At 39.6% G+C, this 20,228-nt stretch overlaps 1 protein-coding gene across 5 annotated transcripts in view; it reads left to right on the top strand.

Annotated features, from left to right (window-relative positions):
• Asah2 (N-acylsphingosine amidohydrolase 2) overlaps nucleotides 1-20,228 on the top strand; it is a 112,608-nt gene that overhangs the window by 77,823 nt on the left and 14,557 nt on the right. For all 5 annotated transcript variants that reach the window (XM_029539594.1, XM_029539590.1, XM_029539598.1 and 2 more), the window contains 9 exons: nucleotides 2,187-2,273; nucleotides 4,463-4,567; nucleotides 4,681-4,762; nucleotides 7,018-7,133; nucleotides 8,959-9,053; nucleotides 11,977-12,016; nucleotides 12,732-12,827; nucleotides 15,833-15,928; nucleotides 18,362-18,508. In XM_029539594.1, the coding sequence (XP_029395454.1) occupies nucleotides 2,187-2,273; nucleotides 4,463-4,567; nucleotides 4,681-4,762; nucleotides 7,018-7,133; nucleotides 8,959-9,053; nucleotides 11,977-12,016; nucleotides 12,732-12,827; nucleotides 15,833-15,928; nucleotides 18,362-18,508 (864 nt within the window). The remainder of the gene's footprint in view (nucleotides 1-2,186; nucleotides 2,274-4,462; nucleotides 4,568-4,680; nucleotides 4,763-7,017; nucleotides 7,134-8,958; nucleotides 9,054-11,976; nucleotides 12,017-12,731; nucleotides 12,828-15,832; nucleotides 15,929-18,361; nucleotides 18,509-20,228) is intronic.

Raw genomic sequence — 20,228 nt, 5'->3', positions numbered from 1 at the left:
GGAGGTCAGCCGTTGAGGATGTCCTCTCATGCTCTGTGCCTACGTCTCTGTGGCAGTTTTGGAGGTCAGCCGTTGAGGATGTCCTCTCATTCATTCCACTCTCCCAGAGTTCATGGAGCCTGGTTCAGCTTTCACATAGCAGCAGGAGCTCTAGCTCTCTGGTTCGCAGCGTTAGTGAAGCACCCCCAGTTTCCATTTTCCAACTCTACCTGATGTGCAACAGGGGTTAACAGTTGTATTGCATGCATGTTATTATTTTTAGCTAGAAAATTTCCTTTTTCTTCATTTGTACATTCCCTCTATTTATTGAAATGAAATCTATTTGCAATATATTTTAAGAGTACTTATTAACTTCATAAAATTCATGATGAAATGGTTAAATATACTCGCTTGCAATAGAATATATGCAGTAGTTTATCGAATGGGCCTGTCTACCCTCTTAGTGGCTTTTTCCATCACCCATGTGTGAGCAACTATGGCCCCAACCTTCATTTAAGCCAAGTATACTACCCTGAACTCTTTGATGGCATAATATGCAAAAGCTGGCTCCAGTTTAAATTTCTCTTTCATTGATGAAGTTGAACATGTCCTAATATTGAATGAGAATTCATAAAACACACACACACACACACACACACACACACACACACGCACATGCACATACACATACACACACAGAGAGAGAGANAGAGAGACAGAGAGACAGAGAGACAGAGACAGTCAGAATATGAATTACCTGTTCTATCTGTAGTCTATGGTACATGCATTATGGTACTTTTTATTGCAAATAATAGAAACTCCAACTCAGCATGGATAAATAGAAGGGTATTAATAAGGATGTTCTTTTGCTTTTATTTATTTATTTATTTTGGTTTTTTGAGACAGGGTTTCTCTGTGTAGCCCTGGCTGTCCCGGAACTCACTTTGTAGCTCAGGCTGGCCTCGAACTCAGAAATCCGCCTGCCTCTGCCTCCTGAGTGCTGGGATTAAAGGCGTGCGCCACCACTGCCCGGATGCTTTTATTTTTCAAATTTAGATACAGTACTTGGTCAGTCTATTGTACAGTAATTTTTTGTATCTACATCTGTCTATGTTTTTATACGTTGGAAAATGTGCACCTTCCTCATTAGTTTAAATATAGCATACATTGTTGTCATTGCTACAGAAACCAGAATGAATCCAGCCTAGCACTGTTTTGGTATTCTTATCTAATTTCTCTCTGCCTTGTTCCTCTCTGCCCTTCCTTATCTAATTTCTCTCTGCCTTGTTCCTCTCTGCCCTTCCACGGTCTTTAGTGACTACCATTCCACCCCCATTCTTTCATGAGATTAGCTTTCTAGCTTTTACAAGTAAGTGAGAATGTGTGATGTTTGCTTTTGTGTGTCTGGGTTATTTCATTTAACAGAAGACCTCTGGCTCCATCCATAATGCTCCCATAAAATAAAATAAAGGGATCCTACCCCCTTCTTACAGCTGAGTAACATAGTATGTGTGCATACCAGGCATCTGCTGATGGGCACTGTGGTTGATGTTAGCTGTTATGGATAGTGTTCGGGTGAAGGCAGATCTGTCAAAAATGGGTAGAATGAGTTCATCTCCTTTACGTAAAGAAAAGCAGATATTCTTCCCTCCGAAAAATCTTGAAGTCCCTAATATGTTATATTTGTTATAAACATTGCAAAGTTTCCTCAGCCTGTGAAATTTTATATTGTCTCTCCTATATAGGTGTTTAAAATGTTAGGGTGTCAAATTTACTAAACATGTTTGTTATGTTTGTCTTTTTAAAAAACTTGTTTTATTTCCCAGATGGTAATATTTATTCACCTGTATCTTCCTTCTGTACATTCTTTGTAACATTTATCAGATTTAAGTATTTGATCAATCGTGAGCCTTTCTGATCTAAGAAATATGATATAGAGCTAGACTTGCTAATTTTCTTCCCAGGACGATGTCTGATTGTTCTAAGGTAATCTGAACGGGTTTCTGAGTAAGACAATCAGAGCAAGAGTCCCAGGCAAGCATAAGCTCCGAATTCATGCATGATTATGTTTGCCTTAGCTGTAAATTAAGACAATGCCTAAAGGGAAATGCTAGAGTCGGCTTAGCCAATGTATTTGCTTGGGTTCGTATGTAATTCTCCATTTCTTAAAGCCGAACTAAGAATCATATTATCTCGCTTTGCTCCAGCCTAGCATGTGCATGGCCAGCGGACCTGGACAAGACATGTTTGAGAGCACACAGATTATAGGACGGATCATCTATCAGAAGGCCAAGGTAGGCACCAGCGCAGTGCTTGACAGCTGTGTTCCGTGTTGTTCTTTAAAACCCACAGACATCATTCAGTAGGAAGTCCATAATTGCAAGAAAGGCCGCAAGTGCTCAGGATGGCCAGGAAGTCTGAACGACTTTGGTTTATGAGGTTGCCCTTGGGAGCCACACAGGACTCTGTCTGATCTGGTCAGACTTCCTAGTGCATTTAAAACCAAACAGGCAGGAAAACGTTCTATTCTAGGATGTTAGAAACCCAGAGTGCACAGCACAGGATGAGGAAACACATACACTCTAAATGTTCAGTTAATGGGGTCCTGCTCTGAACCAGTCTCATCTAGATTCTCAGAAATATCTCCAGTCATTGCCTGGCTAAATGCCCTGATCATGTCTGAACTTGGCCTGCAGTGACAAAGCTGAGCTGCACATCTCAGTCACTATGAACTCCCATTAGTTTGTATGCTTTTTTGAAAGGGCAAAGGTCACACTACTTTTCTTTTAAAACAAAACAGAACAAAAACAAACAGAACAGTTGTGCTGAAGGGAGTATCTGGTTTGCAGTGAGCTTCCTATGAATAGAAAATATGAATCTGTTTTTCCCTTGCTCCTAAACATTTTGTTTCGTGTCTGTGGTGTATGTATGTATAGGCGTGTGCTTTGGGGTATGAGGGTGCATGTCCATGTGTGTATGTGTGTGCATGCATGTGGGGGCCAAGGCTGAGTTCTTGCTTAATTGCTCTCCACCTTGTTATTTGGGGGGGGGGGATGTCTCTCACTGAACTTGGAACTTTAGCAATTGCCTATACTGGCAGGGATCCTTTAGCAACAAGCCCCAGGGATCCTTCTGTTGTTGTCTCCCATGTACTAGAGTTATAGAAATGTATAGAGTTACAGAAGCCTCTCTGCTTGGCTTTTGCATGGGTACTAGGAATGGAACTGAGATTCCCCTGTTTGTGTGATAGACACATTATCTACCCAGTGGTGTGCTAAATTTTGTCTTTCATGCTGTCCCCATTTTTGCATCTGCTTCTATGGAGATATTTCTGAGAGGGAGATGATAATGAGAAATGGCTTCTAACCAATATGTCCACAATAATGTTAAATCCCCTTGTTTTCATGGTTTGTATGCGTGTGCGCATACACACTCACATAGACACTCACACAGACACACATATATATACAGACACACACACAGACACACACACAGACACACACACAGACAGATACTCACACACACATATATACACACACACACACACACACATGCATGCCTGCTTGTGTTTAAATAATTCTGTCTGAGTTCTAAAATGTTTCATAAGCCATTAACAAGAACAAAAGTGCCTTTAAAAACAATTAGGCATAAAAGCCATAACCACGGCCTGACTAATTGCTATGCTCTTTTCATTTACTGTGGTATTATCAGTGGATTATTCTAAATTTACAGATTCTTTGGGGGATATGCCTATGACACACTTTGTTGTCAGAAATTTTGTTTCTGTCCTTAGCTTAGGGCAGAGCAACTCTGGATTCTCTCCTCAACAAAGCATAACTTCCTTGGCTATCAGGACGGCAGGCTGTGGCTGGGGTTCCAGTTGCTCATCTTAAAATCTACACTCAGCTGTTATAGAAGTGGGCTAGGTGTCAGGCCACTGTACTTGTGTGGAAATATAATTTTCCTGTATTGTATGCCATAGAAGAATAGGCAGGGGTATTCTTAAAAGTATTAAACTTACATTTCCCACATGCTTGGAAAAATGTCACTTGACTTGATAAAAAACAAGAATGTCAAAGATGAACTGACATGTGAGGGACCTGAAGTCTTTGAGACAGTGCCTGACTCCTGTCCTTGGGGAACTCAGGGATTCTGAGAGGGCCATTTTATACCAGCTCTGGTACTGACAGCCTCACATTACAGCAAGTGGAAGTTGGAGATTTTATGTCATGGTCTGTTTTATGTTAAGTTCTTCTTTGGGGGGATGAATAGACAGAGGTCAACATCCCTGGGGGTTTCAAGATCTAGGGAACACTGGGGTTGATGGAGGGAACTGTGGGGGCTTGGGGTGGAGTGGGTATGGGGTTGTTCTCAAGGAGTAAAGGAAAGGTCTTTTGGTGCAAAAGATACTAGGTGCCAGGGGTTGTGCCCATTTCTCTTCAGTTCTCTTCCTCAGGACAGTGAGCCTATGTGGCTTTTCTAGGAGCTGTATGCCTCTGCCACCCAGGAGGTGACTGGCCCAGTGCTTGCGGCTCACCAGTGGGTGAACATGACAGATGTGAGCGTCCAGCTCAATGCCACACACACAGTGAGTATGGCAGAGGACACCGACCAACCTTGCTCCATGGGCCAAGCACAGCTCATTGTTGTTCCCAGCTCAACTTGTGTCTCTTTGTTTTTGTTTGATGATCTTTCTTTCAGGTGAAGACGTGTAAACCTGCCCTGGGCTACAGTTTTGCCGCAGGCACAATTGATGGAGTTTCGGGCCTCAATATTACACAGGGTGAGAGAAAGAAGGATGGCATGCATGCTTCCAGGTCTCGGGGGCTTCAGGCTTCTGTTTCCTATTGAAGCTGAACTATGGCCAGTGTGTTTATGATTCCCGTCTTTAACTCAAGCAGCTCCAGGCTAGCTGAGTTTCGGTGTGATGTCTCAGATTGCTCAGGGATAGGTGCCTTTTGTCCCTTAGCTTTGTTAATTCAAATATAACCAGAAACATATTCTCTTAAAAATATTCAATATTCATATTGATGAATGTTGGTAACTCATTTAGAGTGTGTGTGTGTGTGTGTGTGTGTGTGTGTGCGCGCGCATGTGTGTGCGTGTGTGTGTGCATATTCATGCATGTGCACATATGTGTAGGGGTCAGAGATGTCGGACCTCAAGTGCCTTCCATGCAGTGTTAGAGACTGGTCCTCTCACTGGCTTGGAAATTGCCATGAAGACCAGGCTAGGTAGCCCTTCCGCTTCTTGGGATCTGCCTGTTTCTATCTCCCATTTCACCATTGCCGAGATTACCGGTGTAAACTAGCACACCTGCCTTTTTATGAGGGTTTTCGGGGATTGGAACTCAGATTCTCACACTTTAGAGATAAGCACTTTCCTCACTGAGCCGTCTCCCTGCCCCCAGAGTATCTTTTACTTTAAGCAGCGATGATTTCTTTGTGATGGCGACATGCAAGAGTATATATAAGGAAGGAAGTGAAAAGCATAGTCCTGATAAGGAGAGACAGTATTTTCAAATAATATGTCTGATAAAGGAATTGTACATAGAATGTACTTTAGAAACCTCTCACAATTCGATACTAGCAGTTATTTATTGGGAAATAATTGACAAGCCATATAAGTCGGGTATTTAAAGTATAGTTGGTGGCTTTTAATATTTTGACATACAACTTTCCCAAAGTCAATGTTGGAGGTTCCATCACTCCAACAGAAACTCTGTCCATGCTTTGCCGCCACATCTCCTCTGTCTTGGTATAAGCAGGCAGCAAACCTCTCATCCTTACAATTGCTACCTTAGACATTACAAACGCCCGGGAATGCACAATATCTGGATTTTTGTTGCATCTTTTATGTAGCATTCTGCTTTAAGGTGCATGGAGGTATAGAATATGGAAGGGCTCCATTCCCTTTTAATGCCTGGATTAATTCATGCTATCAATATACCAGATGCTATTTGCCAGTTGCTTAATTGATGGATGTTTGGGTTATTCCATTTGTGTGTGTGTGTGTGTGTGTGTGTGTGTTAATAATGCCTCCCTAAGTACATATGTACAAGAGTTTGTGTGGGTCTGTGTTTGCAGTTTCCTCTTAGGAATGTATATAGCGAAGTGCTTGCTGGTCACATGCTAACTGTTGTTACATTTGAGGCCCTATCATAGGAGCTCCCAAATGGCTGCATTTCTTTACATCGGTGTCAATAATGTATCCATTAAAAATGTCCACATCTTGGTCAACTTATGTTATTTGGCATGCTGATTCTAGCCATCATGTGTGTAGAATGCTGCCTCCTTGTGTGTTTGATTTGCATCACTGACATAATGTCAAATGTCTTTTCATGTGATTATTGGCCATCATCTATATTTTGGGGAAAACTATTTATCCATATACTTTTCTTTAAGTTTGGGTTTTTGACTGTAATTATTAAGTTATGAGGCTTTCTAAAATATATTTTTGTATAGAAATTCCTCATCAGATAAATTATTTGAAAATATTTCCCTCAGTCGATAGGTTGTCTTTGCAATTTCTTGATTATATTCTTTGAGACACAAACATCTAGACAAGTTTCTTTTTTGTTGCTTGCTATCACACTAAAGAATCATTCACCATCATGAAGACTTACCCCGTAGTTCTAAAAGTTTTACTATTCACAAGCTGGACAGCTGGTATTACATGTTGAAGTTATCACTGTTAATTTTTAAAATGAGAAAAAGGTGATGCAGTTCACAAACTTGTGGATTAAATTAAACTGTCTTTATGACATAAATGAGCAAAGTTCATATGAATACAGTTTTGAGAGTGTCAGACAAAATGTATTGTTATTGTTTATTAAAACGACAGTCTAATTAAGGTCTATTATTTTATAACATGAAGGAAACACTGCCCTTTCTATTAATCAAATTGTTGAAGCCATTGAATGACAACCTTACTAAAATTTTTGAAATATCTAAAATGATTGTGTGCCATACTATCTAAGTCATGTCATCCTCAGAGGGCTAGTCCAAGGTATCTTGTTAATCATAACAATTCTAACAGGAACTACAGAAGGGGATCAATTTTGGGACACTCTTCGGGACCAGCTCTTGGGAAAACCATCTGAAGAAATCATAGAGTGCCAGAAACCCAAACCAATCCTGCTTCATACCGGAGAGGTAAGGCCTCTGATTGTCAGAGGGACTCAGAATATTATACTTTGTAGCTTCCGAGCTATCAGATAATAAATCGTTAATGTCCACCAACACAGAAGATCTTATTTATCTATAATTCTTACATACATTGTTATTTATTGTTATTACATATTTACTACTACTACTACTATTATTGGATATAGAGGACACTTTTGTGGACCTGGTTCTCCTTTTGCACTTGGGTTCTGGGGACTGAACTCAGCTTTGTGTGCCTGGGACATTACCTGCAGAGCCTTCTCAGTCAACCACCTCTCATGAATGTTTGATCTTAAAAGTTTAGATACTGGATCCAACTTTAAAGAATTACTACTGTGAGGTCTACTGAGTTATCTAATTATTAAGAAACATGGAAGGGAGTGGAATATAGAAAAGGAAGACTAACGTTCGTGTTATTTGGGGTCCAGGAAGGTAGTCTGTGAAGAGTTCTTTGCATAAAAACACGTGTAGGTCATATAGGGAAGGGCTCATGTGTCAATTCTCTCGTGTTAGGCTGCACAGTTTATTTGTTTATTTAGTTATATATGTATGTATTTATTTTTGTTTGTATGTGTGGCTGGGTGTATATGGTGACCAAAGATGTTATTGGATACCTCAGATGTATTCTCTGACTACACACCTTATGTTTGGAGACACGCTCTTCCACTGGGACCTGCAGCTCACCAATTAGGCTAGACTGGCTGATCAGTAGCCCAGGGATCCTTCTGTCTCTACATCCCAGTGCTACGATTATGGACATGCCACCATATCTGTCTTTCATAGGAGTGCTGTGCTGCAGATCCAACTCAACTTGGTCTGCTTAAGTGGCGACACCATTAATTAAAGCATTTTGTTTTGTTTTGCTTTGTTATGTTTTTCTGGAGACAGGGTTTCCCAGTATAGCCCTGGCCGTACTGGAACTTACTCTGTAGACCAGGCTGGCCTCAAACTCAGAGGTTCACCTGACTCTTTCTCCTGAGTTCTGGGATTAAAGGCATGTATCACACCCAAGCTGAAGCAATTTTCTTTTTGTACTACTTTAAAACATGATTGTTTTCTTTTTATATTTGTGATGTTAAGATGTCATCCTACTGTTGGTAGAAGCATGATTGTTGAAGTGTAAGCATTTAAAAATTATCCTAGCCGGGCGTGGTGGCGCATGCCTTTAATCCCAGCACTCGGGAGGCAGAGGCAGGTAGATTTCTGAGTTCGAGGCCAGCCTGGTCTACAAAGTGAGTTCCAGTACAGCCAGAGAAACCCTGTCTCGAAAAAAACCAAAAAATAAAAATAAATAAATAAAAATTATCCTTTTCCAGTATCCTATTAAAATTCTTAGGGTAGGAGAAAGAAGGGAGGAAGGAATAATAAGATAGTTTCTACTAATCACAATATGGAAAGGATAGGTTCTCTTGAAGAAATGTTGGAAGATGAAGCCCGACTTGCACTACTAGGGTAAAGATAGAAATGATTGTATTGAACAATTCTAAATGGTATTCTATATTCATTGAGGAGATAGCTTCTTATACTACTCTGGTAGAACCCTTGTTGTACCATAACGATGCGTCTACTAAAGCTCGCTTGGTAAATTCAGGGTAAGACAGCAGTGGGATTTACATGTTGTGGTCAGGACCTAAACATGCATGTGATGTGTTTAATGTTCCAGCAGAGTTAGACATTAATCCTATGATATGGTAAAAACGAAACAAAACTAGCTTCAAACGTTCAAAATTGTTTAATGAAGGAACTTATGTGACTATTGACAGTAGAAGGGGTAATTTATACCTAATGCTGCTTTCTTGTTTTGGGGTCTCAGCTGACAAAACCTCATCCGTGGCAACCAGATATTGTTGATGTTCAGATTGTTACCCTTGGGTCGTTGGCCATAGCTGCTATCCCTGGGGAATTCACGTAAGTTCTTCCTAAAAAACATTCATGGTAAAGAATGTATTTCTGTTGCAATTACTTCTTTTTAAAGTTGTTTGTCTGTAGAGGAGCTTGTGGGCCATGACATACTTGTACAGGTCAGAAGATAAGTTGTCCAAGTCACTTCTCTTCTTCCACCAAATTGGCTCTGGAGTCAGAACTCAGCTCATCAAGCTTGGTGACAAGCACCTTTACCTACTGATGCATCTCTTGGACCCTGGGAAGATAATTCTCTGGGGATCTCTTGGTAGCCTCCTGTACTATGTTTGGCATCAGTGACAAATAATTTTTCCTTATTCGGTGGAGCCTCTGTTGAATAAATCTGCCTATGCCTGAGACCTGTGAAAGAGATGAGGAAAAACATGAAAAATTCACAAGCCTGGCATTCTAAAGGAAAAAGGGTCAAGTGGATTAAGGAAGTATAGCAGACTTGAAATGATATTAAAACACTTAAGCATCCGTTTAGATATTAAAAAGACAGAGGAATATTTCAAGCCTGTATCTTTTACAGGCTTTCTTATCTCCATAAGGGAAATTTGTTGAACTAGCCCTTGAATATTTTTCTTCTTTCAAGAATTCATCAAATTTTTACATTCTGCCCAACACATCCTATTATTCCCCATCACTGCCGCCATTCACACAGATTATTTCACTAACTTTCAATTTGGGTTCCCCCACTGTTCCTCTGTAATCCTTTTTCAACAGGACACCCAACTGCATTCCTTTACAACAGTGGTTCTCAACCTTCCTAATGCTGTGACCGTTTAACACAGTTCCTCATGTTGTGATGATCCCTTCCATAAAGTTATTTTCTTTCCTACTTTATTACTGTGATTTTGCTACTTTTATGAATCACGGTTGAAATATTTTTGGAAATAGAGGGTTGCCAAAGGAGTTGTGACCCACAGGTTGAGAACCACTGCTTCAAAACATGACCTAAACATGCTACTGCTCTGTTCCAGGCCACCATCCTTTCCCATCTTATTGCAGGCACTCGCTCACTTCCTTCCACTTTATTTGCAGGTCCATGCAGACTGTTTCTCAGCAAGTTCCCTGCTGTGCTTTCTTTTGGTTTTCCTTCTTTTTCACCCTGCTTCAGCCATCCTGCATCACTGTTAAGGTTTTCTGTATAGAGAGAAATGCACCTGCTAAGAACATGCACCACTAAGCATGTTCTAGACTTGGAGATTTTGAACTATGGTTCTTTCTGTATAAAACACATTCTCTCCAGCCAGCGTCAAGGCCAAGTCTTTTAATTTCTTTAAATCCTTTGCTCAAATCTCTAATGGAGATGCTAATACTATTCATACCACATAAAAGCATCTTTACCAACAGCAACCAACTGTCTCTCGCATATCAGCACCAGCACCAGTATCAGCACCACCACTAATGCCATCACTCCCATAATTCCATTTCACCCTTACTCTGCTTTATTAGTCTCTGGTTTTTGTTGTTGTTGTTTGTTTTTTGAACTAGCCCTTGAATTATTTTCTTCTTTCAAGAATTCATCAAATTCTTACATTCTGCCCAACACATCCTATCTTTCCCCATCATTGCCGTCATTCACACAGATTATTCCACTAACTTTCGATTTGGGTTCCTCCATTGCTCCTCTGTAGTCCTTTTTCAACAGGACACTCACCTTTCCATTTATTTATTTGGTCACCTTCCAGTTTTAGAATGTTGGGGTTTTGTCTTTTACTGTCTATTGTAACACTAAGAGCGGGCTCCCCAAAACCTGGAGTCTGCATATAGCCCCTGGCACCCTGTCCCAAGTTAATTCTGATTGGGGAATAAAGATCCCAACAGACCTTGGCAATACCAGGAAGCAGGAGTACGTGGGTTGGGGAGCAGGGTGGGAGGAGGGTATAGGGGGCTTTGGGGATAGCATTTGAAATGTAAATGAAGAAATTATCTAATAAAAAAAATACCAATAGACAATAGCTGGGGAGAAGAGGTGGGGTTTAGGTTTCCTGGACTTGAGACTACAGAGAGAAAGAGAAAAGCCACCATGGGATAGAAGAAGAACGTGCAGAAAGAGGAGAAAGGAGAGCCACCATGGGTTAGCTGAGCCATAAAATGTGACCATGTGGGCTGGCCAATTGGAGCTAAGAGCAGCCTGATGAAACATACTACGTGGTAACTTGGGTTACCGTTAGGAAGGTAGATTCTAACAGCATGGAGAGTAGACAGTTGCCCAGTTATTGTGCTGCTTAAGGCTTATTTAAAAATATAAAGGGTGTGTGTGTGTGTGTGTGTGTGTGTATGTGTGTGTGTGTTGATCCGGGAGCATGCATGGTCCAAGGTGGGTAGAAACCCCACATTGGGATTATTCAATATTTTTTACTACAGAATGTAATTTCCATTCCATTAAATCATTATCACGTTAAAGTGGGCCTGGTAAGCAGCAGATATTCAAGATTTGATTGAAGGATTAAATATGAAAATGAAGTGGCAAGTTCATTGTAGGTGGGGCCAAGTCTCAAACCTTCTCTCTGTCTCCCCTGCCCCCATACTGTCATTCATGTTGGATGTAACTGACCCACTACGTTGATCTCCTGAATAGAAAATGATGTTGTCATTTTTTGTGGTACTGGGGATGGAATCCTGGGCCTTGCACCTGTCAGGGAAGTACTCCATCATTGAGCTACACCTGAACCCCTGACGGTCTTCTCTCAGTGATGCTCATTGATTTTATTTCCCTCTTTGGTCAAATTGTGCTCAGTTCAGAATTTGCTTTGAAGATAGGCCAGTCAAGGGAAAAAAATTAAGCTTTTTAAACCATCAACATCTACATATTTTACTGCTGTGTGTTGAGCTAGTCTAGGACTTTTGGTATGGTCTTTCTGAATAGCTTACACATATACAAATGGAAGGATGTTGACATAATTCTGTTTTCTTGATTCAGAACCATGTCAGGACGAAGATTTCGTGAGGCAATTAAAGAAGTAAGTTAAATATCAAATACAATTCCTGTAAATTTATATTTGAGGAGGAAAAAAATTCCTTGTTAAATTATTCTTCCCCAAATCACTAAAGTTTATGTTCCTTGAAATTAGTGGATAGAGGTAAATATGAAATGTCAGTTATTTAAGAATCAGAATTCAACTGTAAGGGAATAATAACCAGGTTAAAGTATTTTATTGGCATTTACATTAAAATAATTAAAAGTTGACAATGCTTGTATAGTGTAAATAGTAATTATATCTAGAGGTTGCTTAAATCCCCCAAAATGGGCTAAATAAAACCATCACATTTGGGGATTTTTTCCCCTATATTTTCTTCAGGTTCAACATATATTGGAAACACTTGTAAAATGACATACTAATGAATGTCTTGTCTTGTTATTTGGATCTTATAAACATCTCTTTTAATAGTATAATATAAATTCAATATAGTTGAGGCAAGTTACTCTTTCATAGTAAGATTCTACATCTACTGATATGATTATTATGATTTTTATAGATCCATTGATTTGCCAAACTATAATGGGGATTTTGTCTTTTTTTAAAGTACTCTTTGACACTTTCACATTCCTTGGTGGTTTTGGGTCAATTGGTAAGATTTTTCTTAAGAGGTATATTTCATACGAAATGTACACTTTAAATGAAACCCAGATATTAATAGCCTTGAGCAGTATAAATTTTCACTTTTCCCTCCTAGGAATTTGCACTTTATGGGATGAAGGATATGACCGTTGTTATCGCAGGTCTAAGCAATGTTTATACACATTACATTACCACATATGAAGAATATCAGGTAAAGTAAAAAGTTCTCATAACTTTTTTATTACATAGTCTCTCTGGATCTCTTCAGCCATGATTCTGAGAGACGATTTTGTTGTAGGTGAGAATTCTAAGAGAATAAGCCAAGGATTATATTTGACTTGGGGTTCATCACTTCCATGTTCCATGTACATGTCAGTGTCATCGATTCACTCACTGACCACCATATAATGCTGACATTTGTTTCATCAGGGGCACTGGTAATAAGCCTGGGTTATGACATGCAAATAACTACCCATAATACATTTGGTGTCTTAAGCTTCTGTAGGGCCTCCTGTCTGCTATTTCTTGAATGCACTATGAATGAACTACTTTGCAAATGTAGCTAGGGGCAATCCTTGAAGTACATCCTGAAGTAGATATAGTATATTACTCTCTATATGATATGACTCAATAAAACAAATCAAAACAAAACACAACACAACCCTCTGAGTTAGTAATCTGAGGCTCACAATTACTTCTTTATGTGTAGAGTTCTTAAAGCAGCCCAAATCCTTAAAAGAGAATTATTGGTTAAATATGGCAATAACCTAATGTCCCACAATTAATAATTATGAATAGATCTCCTGGCATATCATAGCAATCCATAGAGGAGCATTTGGTGATACATGAATTGGAATCTGCCTTGCTGCCCTCTGTTGGTTTTGCTAAAGGATCCTATCATCTAGAAAATCTTAGTTGTATCAGTCTGTTTCCCATCATTATAACTATCCGAGACATCGATTTATACAGAGAAAGGGCTACTATTGGCTTACAGTTCTAGAGGCTTCCATAGCTTTTGGCATGGCTAAGGATTCTAGAAAGATATGATAGTTCATGCTATCATATGTAAAACTCTTTGCGTTGTAACCAAGAAGCTTATTGAAATAAGAGAGAGAGACTGGTTTTCAGAATTCCTCCCCCCCACCCCCCAGGGCATGAAATCCTTCTTCTAGCTACGCTTCTTGCAGGTGTCACCAACTCCTTGTAGCACTTTCCGTAGAACCAAGACTTTACCGTGAAGAACTTGGGGGGGCACATTCCAGATCCATATAGCATTGTTGGGTAAAAGTTCTTACCTGGGGTTAGGAACAGCTGAACTTTTCAGGGCTCTCTGCTATTTAGTACTCTTCAACAATCAACAGTAATAGTAACAGACCCCTTATCTTGACACATAGTTCTTACAGACCTAGAAATACCTTTTATTCTTTTTCTTTTGTAAACATTACACAAGTTACAGGCCTGCCTTCATCAAACTGGTATTGTAAAGAAACAGCACTTGTTCATTTGCAGAATTGGTCACTGTAGGTTGATAAACATATTACAGTCGAATTTGTTTAGATCAATTTTAAGTGTTTTGTTTTATGCATGTAGAACCATGATTCCGACAGGTGTTTTACAAGTCTCAAAAGAAGCCCGTGGCCCAAGCAAAGTTGGAAATCCCTGCAAATTTGATCTCTGACTTAGGATGATGTTTCTGCAACGTTTGCTCTTGACTCATTCATTGATGTGTACAATAGACAGATTTGCTAGTCATTTTCTGGAGATAGAGTAATGATAAAAAAAAAAAAAAGTCCGCTTCTTCCATGGTGTTCCATCAGACCTAAAGGAGAAAGTGGATAAAGATGCAGAAGACTGGGGGCTGAAGAGATGGCTCAGTGGTTAAGAGCACTTACAGGTGGAAGACCCAGGTTCAGTTCCTAACACTTACATGGATGCTCACAAGCAGGTGTAACTCCAGTTCTAGGGGATCTAATGTCCTCTTCTGACTTCCTAAGACTCTTAACATGCATGTGGTGCATGCACGTGCACACACACACAAATACATACATACATACATACATACATACATACATACATACATACATATTGATTAAAACAAAAGACAAAGACTGGCATGTGTTTATCTTAGTTTTTGACAATATATTAAGGCCAGTCAAGCAAATAAAAAGTTAGGAATGTCTTCTATATAGAGCAGGTCCCTGCATAGCAGTCCAGAGAATAGACACAATACATTAAAGCACTATAATGAACTTAGGACTTACAGAGTGTGATGGTGACAGTGAGGTGAGGGCTAGGGCTGGAGGCACGGTGAGTAGAGAGAAGAGTCCCTTAGGCAGCATAGTGGGGTATTGACTTTGTTGAGAAGGTTTTGGAGAGAGAGTGCTTTGATTCACTCTATAGAGCATTGTTTGGAAGGTACTCTATGTACGTGGAGGCGAATCTGATTACCACATTAGAGTTAGAATCTGGGTGAGAAATGAAGGTTTGCACAGAACTAGGGCCAGAAGAAAACAGAAAACCTTGAGAATTTTTTTTTAAAAGGAGGCATAATGACACAATCTGAAGACTTATAAAATGTAGGATGAGGTGAAGGAGGGGTCTAAAATGATTGACAACTGGTTGCCATGGAGATACTGAAGGCGTGGCATGCAGAATACTGCAGGGAAAGCTGGTGTTTCTGGGAGGGTGAGGACCTTTGTCCACTGATAGCTTTGAGGTTCCTGTAGCGTCACCAAAGGCGGGGAGCTCATAACGAGATGCACTTGACTCTATGTCATAGCTGTGTGGTATGGCAGAAGTTCTTCCATTAGTAGAAGGGACCATTAGTAGCCAACTTATCTGGAAATTATTAAATAAGATTCATTTCACTTTTCTCTTCTGATGTTCAGCCTTGGAGGAGATCGCTAATAGTACAAGAACTTAGCAATGGGTGCAGGCATAAGAAGTGGAAGGTTGTAACATCTTTCAGATGAAAAGTAACCGAGCCTAAATGGAATAAGCAAAAAGGACCCCTCACTTGGATCAGATTCAGCCATTCACTTTGGCTGGTTAGTGGAAAATGCTCACATTCTGTTTTTACAAAAACCACCGAGTATTTTCTGGTATTGAATAATGTAAATGGTCCAGTATAGCACTTTGGCCAAAAATGCTATACTTCCATAAAAGTAATTGATGTATGCAAAAACTACCTGTACCTCTTTCTTGCTTTTACTGCAGGCTCAGCGGTATGAAGCAGCATCTACAATCTATGGACCACACACCCTGTCTGCATACATCCAACTCTTCAGAGACCTTGCTAAGGCAATTGCTACGGTAATGAGACCGTGTGTATGTGTGTGTGTGTGTGTGTGTGTGTGTGTGTGTGTGCGCGCGCACGCGTGCATGTGCGTGTGTGTGAGTCTGTCTGTCTGTGTCTGTGTCTGTCTGTGTCTGTGTCTATATTTGTCTTTAAACAAAAAGAACCTTAGATACACATGTTATTTGACTAATTTTATATTATATGCAATTCTCCTTGGGAAAGAAAACTGGAACAATAATATCACTAAGAAAATAATTCAAAGTTTACTGATAATAAAATTCAAGTCCAATCAATTTCATTTAGTAGTAGCAGTCTCCCTCTCTCTCTCTCTCTCTCTCTCTACATATATATATATATATATATATATATATATATATATATATATATGATGAAACTGTCATTTGAAGCAAGGAGATATTTTTCTCCATATTTTTCAATTATCAAAATAATTGAAGGTGGCAATTGACCATCTGTACTATAACTATAGCCAGTGTTCACTTGCCAATTTTTTTCCCATTCAGAGAATTGAGTAGACCATGTAGTTACAGAATACTTAGATGCTCATTTTCTTCATTATAACATTTTGCCTTATAACAAATGCATCTGAAGTTAAGATGCATTTTCCAATCAGAGAAATCTCACTCTTATAGCTAGCAGCATTTTAAATTTCTTGATGATTTAAATAGTATAAATTGTTGTAATGAATGGAGACTTAGGTTTGTTGAACTCTAGTATTGCCTTGGCATGCACACATCTATATTTCTGAAATGTATACAACTGACTTATTAAAGTTCCTTAGCACTGAAAAGTCCCTTTTAGGACATACTTATTTATATAGCTGCAATTGTGGTATAGATGGTTAGTTGACAAGTGGGGCAAAGAGCTTAAAATAATAAGCAAATCTGTATGTAGTGCATGTAGATTTTATAATAGTAAGTACATTACTTGCCAAATAATAGCTTTATAATAGTAAAAGCTGTGAAATTATGGCATAATAAGTATAGCACACCCTTTAAAGAAACACTGTGCATATACTGGAGTGAAACAGATGATATTTATGTGCTGTAGACCAACTCAGGCAATTTCCTACAATTCTATAACTGCCTATTGTATTTGAAATTTTAGTACAATCTAGAGATGTGAACATACTTTGCTTACTATTTTTTTTAAACCATAGTGCCCCTCAGAATTTTAGACCTAGTCCTTTGCCTCGTGGAAACTTGGTTCCTGGTCTATGTGATGGCCAATTGTATGAAGACTGACTATGTGGTTGAAAACCAACTGAATACATTCAATTCTGTCTTCTTGCCTGCAGAGTGAGAATGACAGTACGTCCCCCATACCATGTGCAGCTATAAAAACTAACAATCCAGTGTGAACATCAAAGAACACTAAATATACATCAAGGGCTATTGAAACAAAGAGATTGTTATTTTGATGCCCTCATTAAGGTAGCTGAATCTTGTGGAAAGCATTATATTGGTCAGGATATGGCTGATCTTAAATTTTTAATAAAGGTATATTTATTATATTATTTAGCACAGATGTGGGACTAGAAGAGGACTTTGGCAATGACTTTGGGTAAAAGATTTCAACCAAGAATGTTGATGCTTGCCTGTAGCCTTGGTACTCAGGTCACTAGGATAGGAATATCCCAGTTCAGGGCAGCCTTGTCTGTGCAGCAAGTTCCAGGTAAGCCCAAGTAGCATTGATAAGACTTGTGGCATGACCCCACTTCTACTGTTAACTAACCAATCAAAGTAACATCTTAGAAGCTTGAGCTATAGCTCTATATGCAAACATACTTTTCAGAGTTTGACCCTTAGCACCTGAACAGAAAAGCTGGGCTATATCCACACTGTACTCTTGTAATCCCAGTCCAGGGGAGACAGAGACAGGAGGATCCCAGGGCCTTGCTTATAAGCTACTTAGTTGAATCAGTGAGAGAAACCTATCACAATAATCAAGATATGTGGTACTTATGCCATTTAATATTGACTTCTGACATGCATATGCCCTGGAACATGTGTATGTAGACATGTGTCAGACTCAATATTGAAAATATAAGTATAATTGCAGTATCATGTCATGAAGTTATAGCATGTGGTAGATCACTACCCTGAGCCACACAGGGAACGTGATGGCTGCCCAGAATCTAACGTGTAGTTTGCATTTGCTTTCTGATCTCTGGATTATACCAGCCAGCTTAGCAAAGCAACTACCTTCAACTAAACATTCTTCTATCAAAAAAATTTAAATTACAAACATTTAGACTCTCATTTTAGGAATGTGCCTCACATTTTGCAAAGTGTTGTTAGCTTTCAGAGGGCTGGTGTGTAAATATATGTGTCTCCTTTAATGAGGGCATTTCTTGGGCTATGAATGGGCTTGGGGAATGTGACTTCATCTCTATTGTGTGTTTCTTTAACAAATGCTCTCTGTTTCAGGACACAGTGGCCAACATGAGCAGTGGTCCCGAGCCTCCATTCTTCAAAAATCTGATAGCTTCAATTATTCCTAATATTGCGGATAGAGCACCAATAGGCAAACATTTTGGGGATGTCTTGCAGCCAGCAAAACCTGAATACAGAGTGGTAAGACTTACAGGAAAGTCTCCAAATGCTTTAAGAATTTGCTTCTGGAAGGAAAGGAAAGACATCATCACCTGCTTTTAATGGTTCCATATCACTGCTTCAGCAATGGCCATGTTGACAGTAGCACAGGCTAGCTACAACAATGATGATGTTGACAGTACCACAGGCTAGCTTCAACCATTGTGATATTGACAATCACATAGGCTAGCTACAACAATGATGATGTTGACAGTACCACAGGCTAGCTTCAGCAATGATGATGTTGACAGTAGCACAGGCTATTCTCAGCAATGATGATGTTGACAGTAGCACAGGCTATTCTCAGCAATGATGATTCTTACATCTGTTTCTGTCTTTGCAGAGGGGACTGGGAAACACTGCTTTCTCCCCTGGTGGTTAGCTACATAAAATTGAATTTCCAAAATGCAGGTTATTCTTTTTATTAAATAGATAGTCTAAGATCCATGCATAAGAGTTAGACCAAGCTGTCTTTTAGATCAAGGAATAGGAAATCAGCAACAGTGAAGCAGAACCTGCACAACTATATTTTATGCTGCTTTTGTGTTCTGCATTCTTGCTGAATAATGTATTAACTCCAGCAGGTTTTCTCTTTTACCCTGCCTTAGGGATTTCAATATTCATTATATAATCAGCAAATGAATTTGACTTATTCATATCTAGATTTCTCTTTTTTTTTTCTAATGAAGCATGACTAAGCTTCCTAGTCATGCTTCATCAATTACTGAATGATCTGGAATGTAGTGCCAGTTTCTTACTATTCTGATAAGACAGTCGACAGAGTAACTGAAGACACAGGTATCAGTTAATTCTTTGACTGTGGTGACAAGATGTCTGATAAGAACAGCCTGAGGATGGAGGAGTAGGTTTTTGGCTCAAAAATGGAGGATGCAATCCACCATGGTGGGGGAACCATGGCAGTAGGCATGTGAGGCAGCTGGTCACACTGCCTCCCTAGTCAGAAACAGAGAGGCAAATGCTTGTCGATTCACCTTTTCCTCCATCTTTAGTCCAGTATTCTAGCTCATGGGATAGTGCCACTCACACTAGAGTGAGACTTCCATCATCAACTTACTCTCTCTGGAGCATCTTCATAAAGACTCCAGATGTGTGGTTCTCATCTCACCAAGTGGTGGGGAGAGTTAAACATCACGGCCATGGAAATGACTTATTTTGACTAATTGTTTCAGAGCTTTCAAACCCCATCCCTTGGCTCCATTGCTCTGGGCTTATACCTAGTGAGGTAGAACATCATGAAGGAAGGGTGTGTGACAGGGGAGCTCTTCCCACCCATGGTGGCTAGGAAGTATAGAAAAACACAGGGATGGGTCAGGGACAAGGTATGGCCCTCAAACGTACACTTCCAGTGACCTTCTTTCTCAACCAGGTCTTATCCCTTAATGAACCATTTAGTATAAGTTCGTAGTAGATAAAAATGAATAAACCTATAGTCGAAGCTAGTGCCCTCATAATTCTGTCATTTTAGAACAGTTCTAACCCCTGGAATCCCAGCCTTCACTACAGTAACCACACATCATATGAAGGGAGGACACATCATATTTAAACCATAAGGACTCTAGGCTAGGGTTTGCGAGACTTGGTAGTCTTGTCTTGCTTCTGATCTTAGGAGATGGGTATTCAGATTTCCTCTATCTATCTATCTATCTATCTATCTATCTATCTATCTATCTATCTATCATCT

This window comes from Mus pahari, chromosome 1, assembly GCF_900095145.1.
Source record: "Mus pahari chromosome 1, PAHARI_EIJ_v1.1, whole genome shotgun sequence".
Taxonomy (NCBI): Eukaryota; Metazoa; Chordata; class Mammalia; order Rodentia; family Muridae; genus Mus; species Mus pahari.
This window is presented reverse-complemented; position numbering and strand designations above follow the sequence as displayed.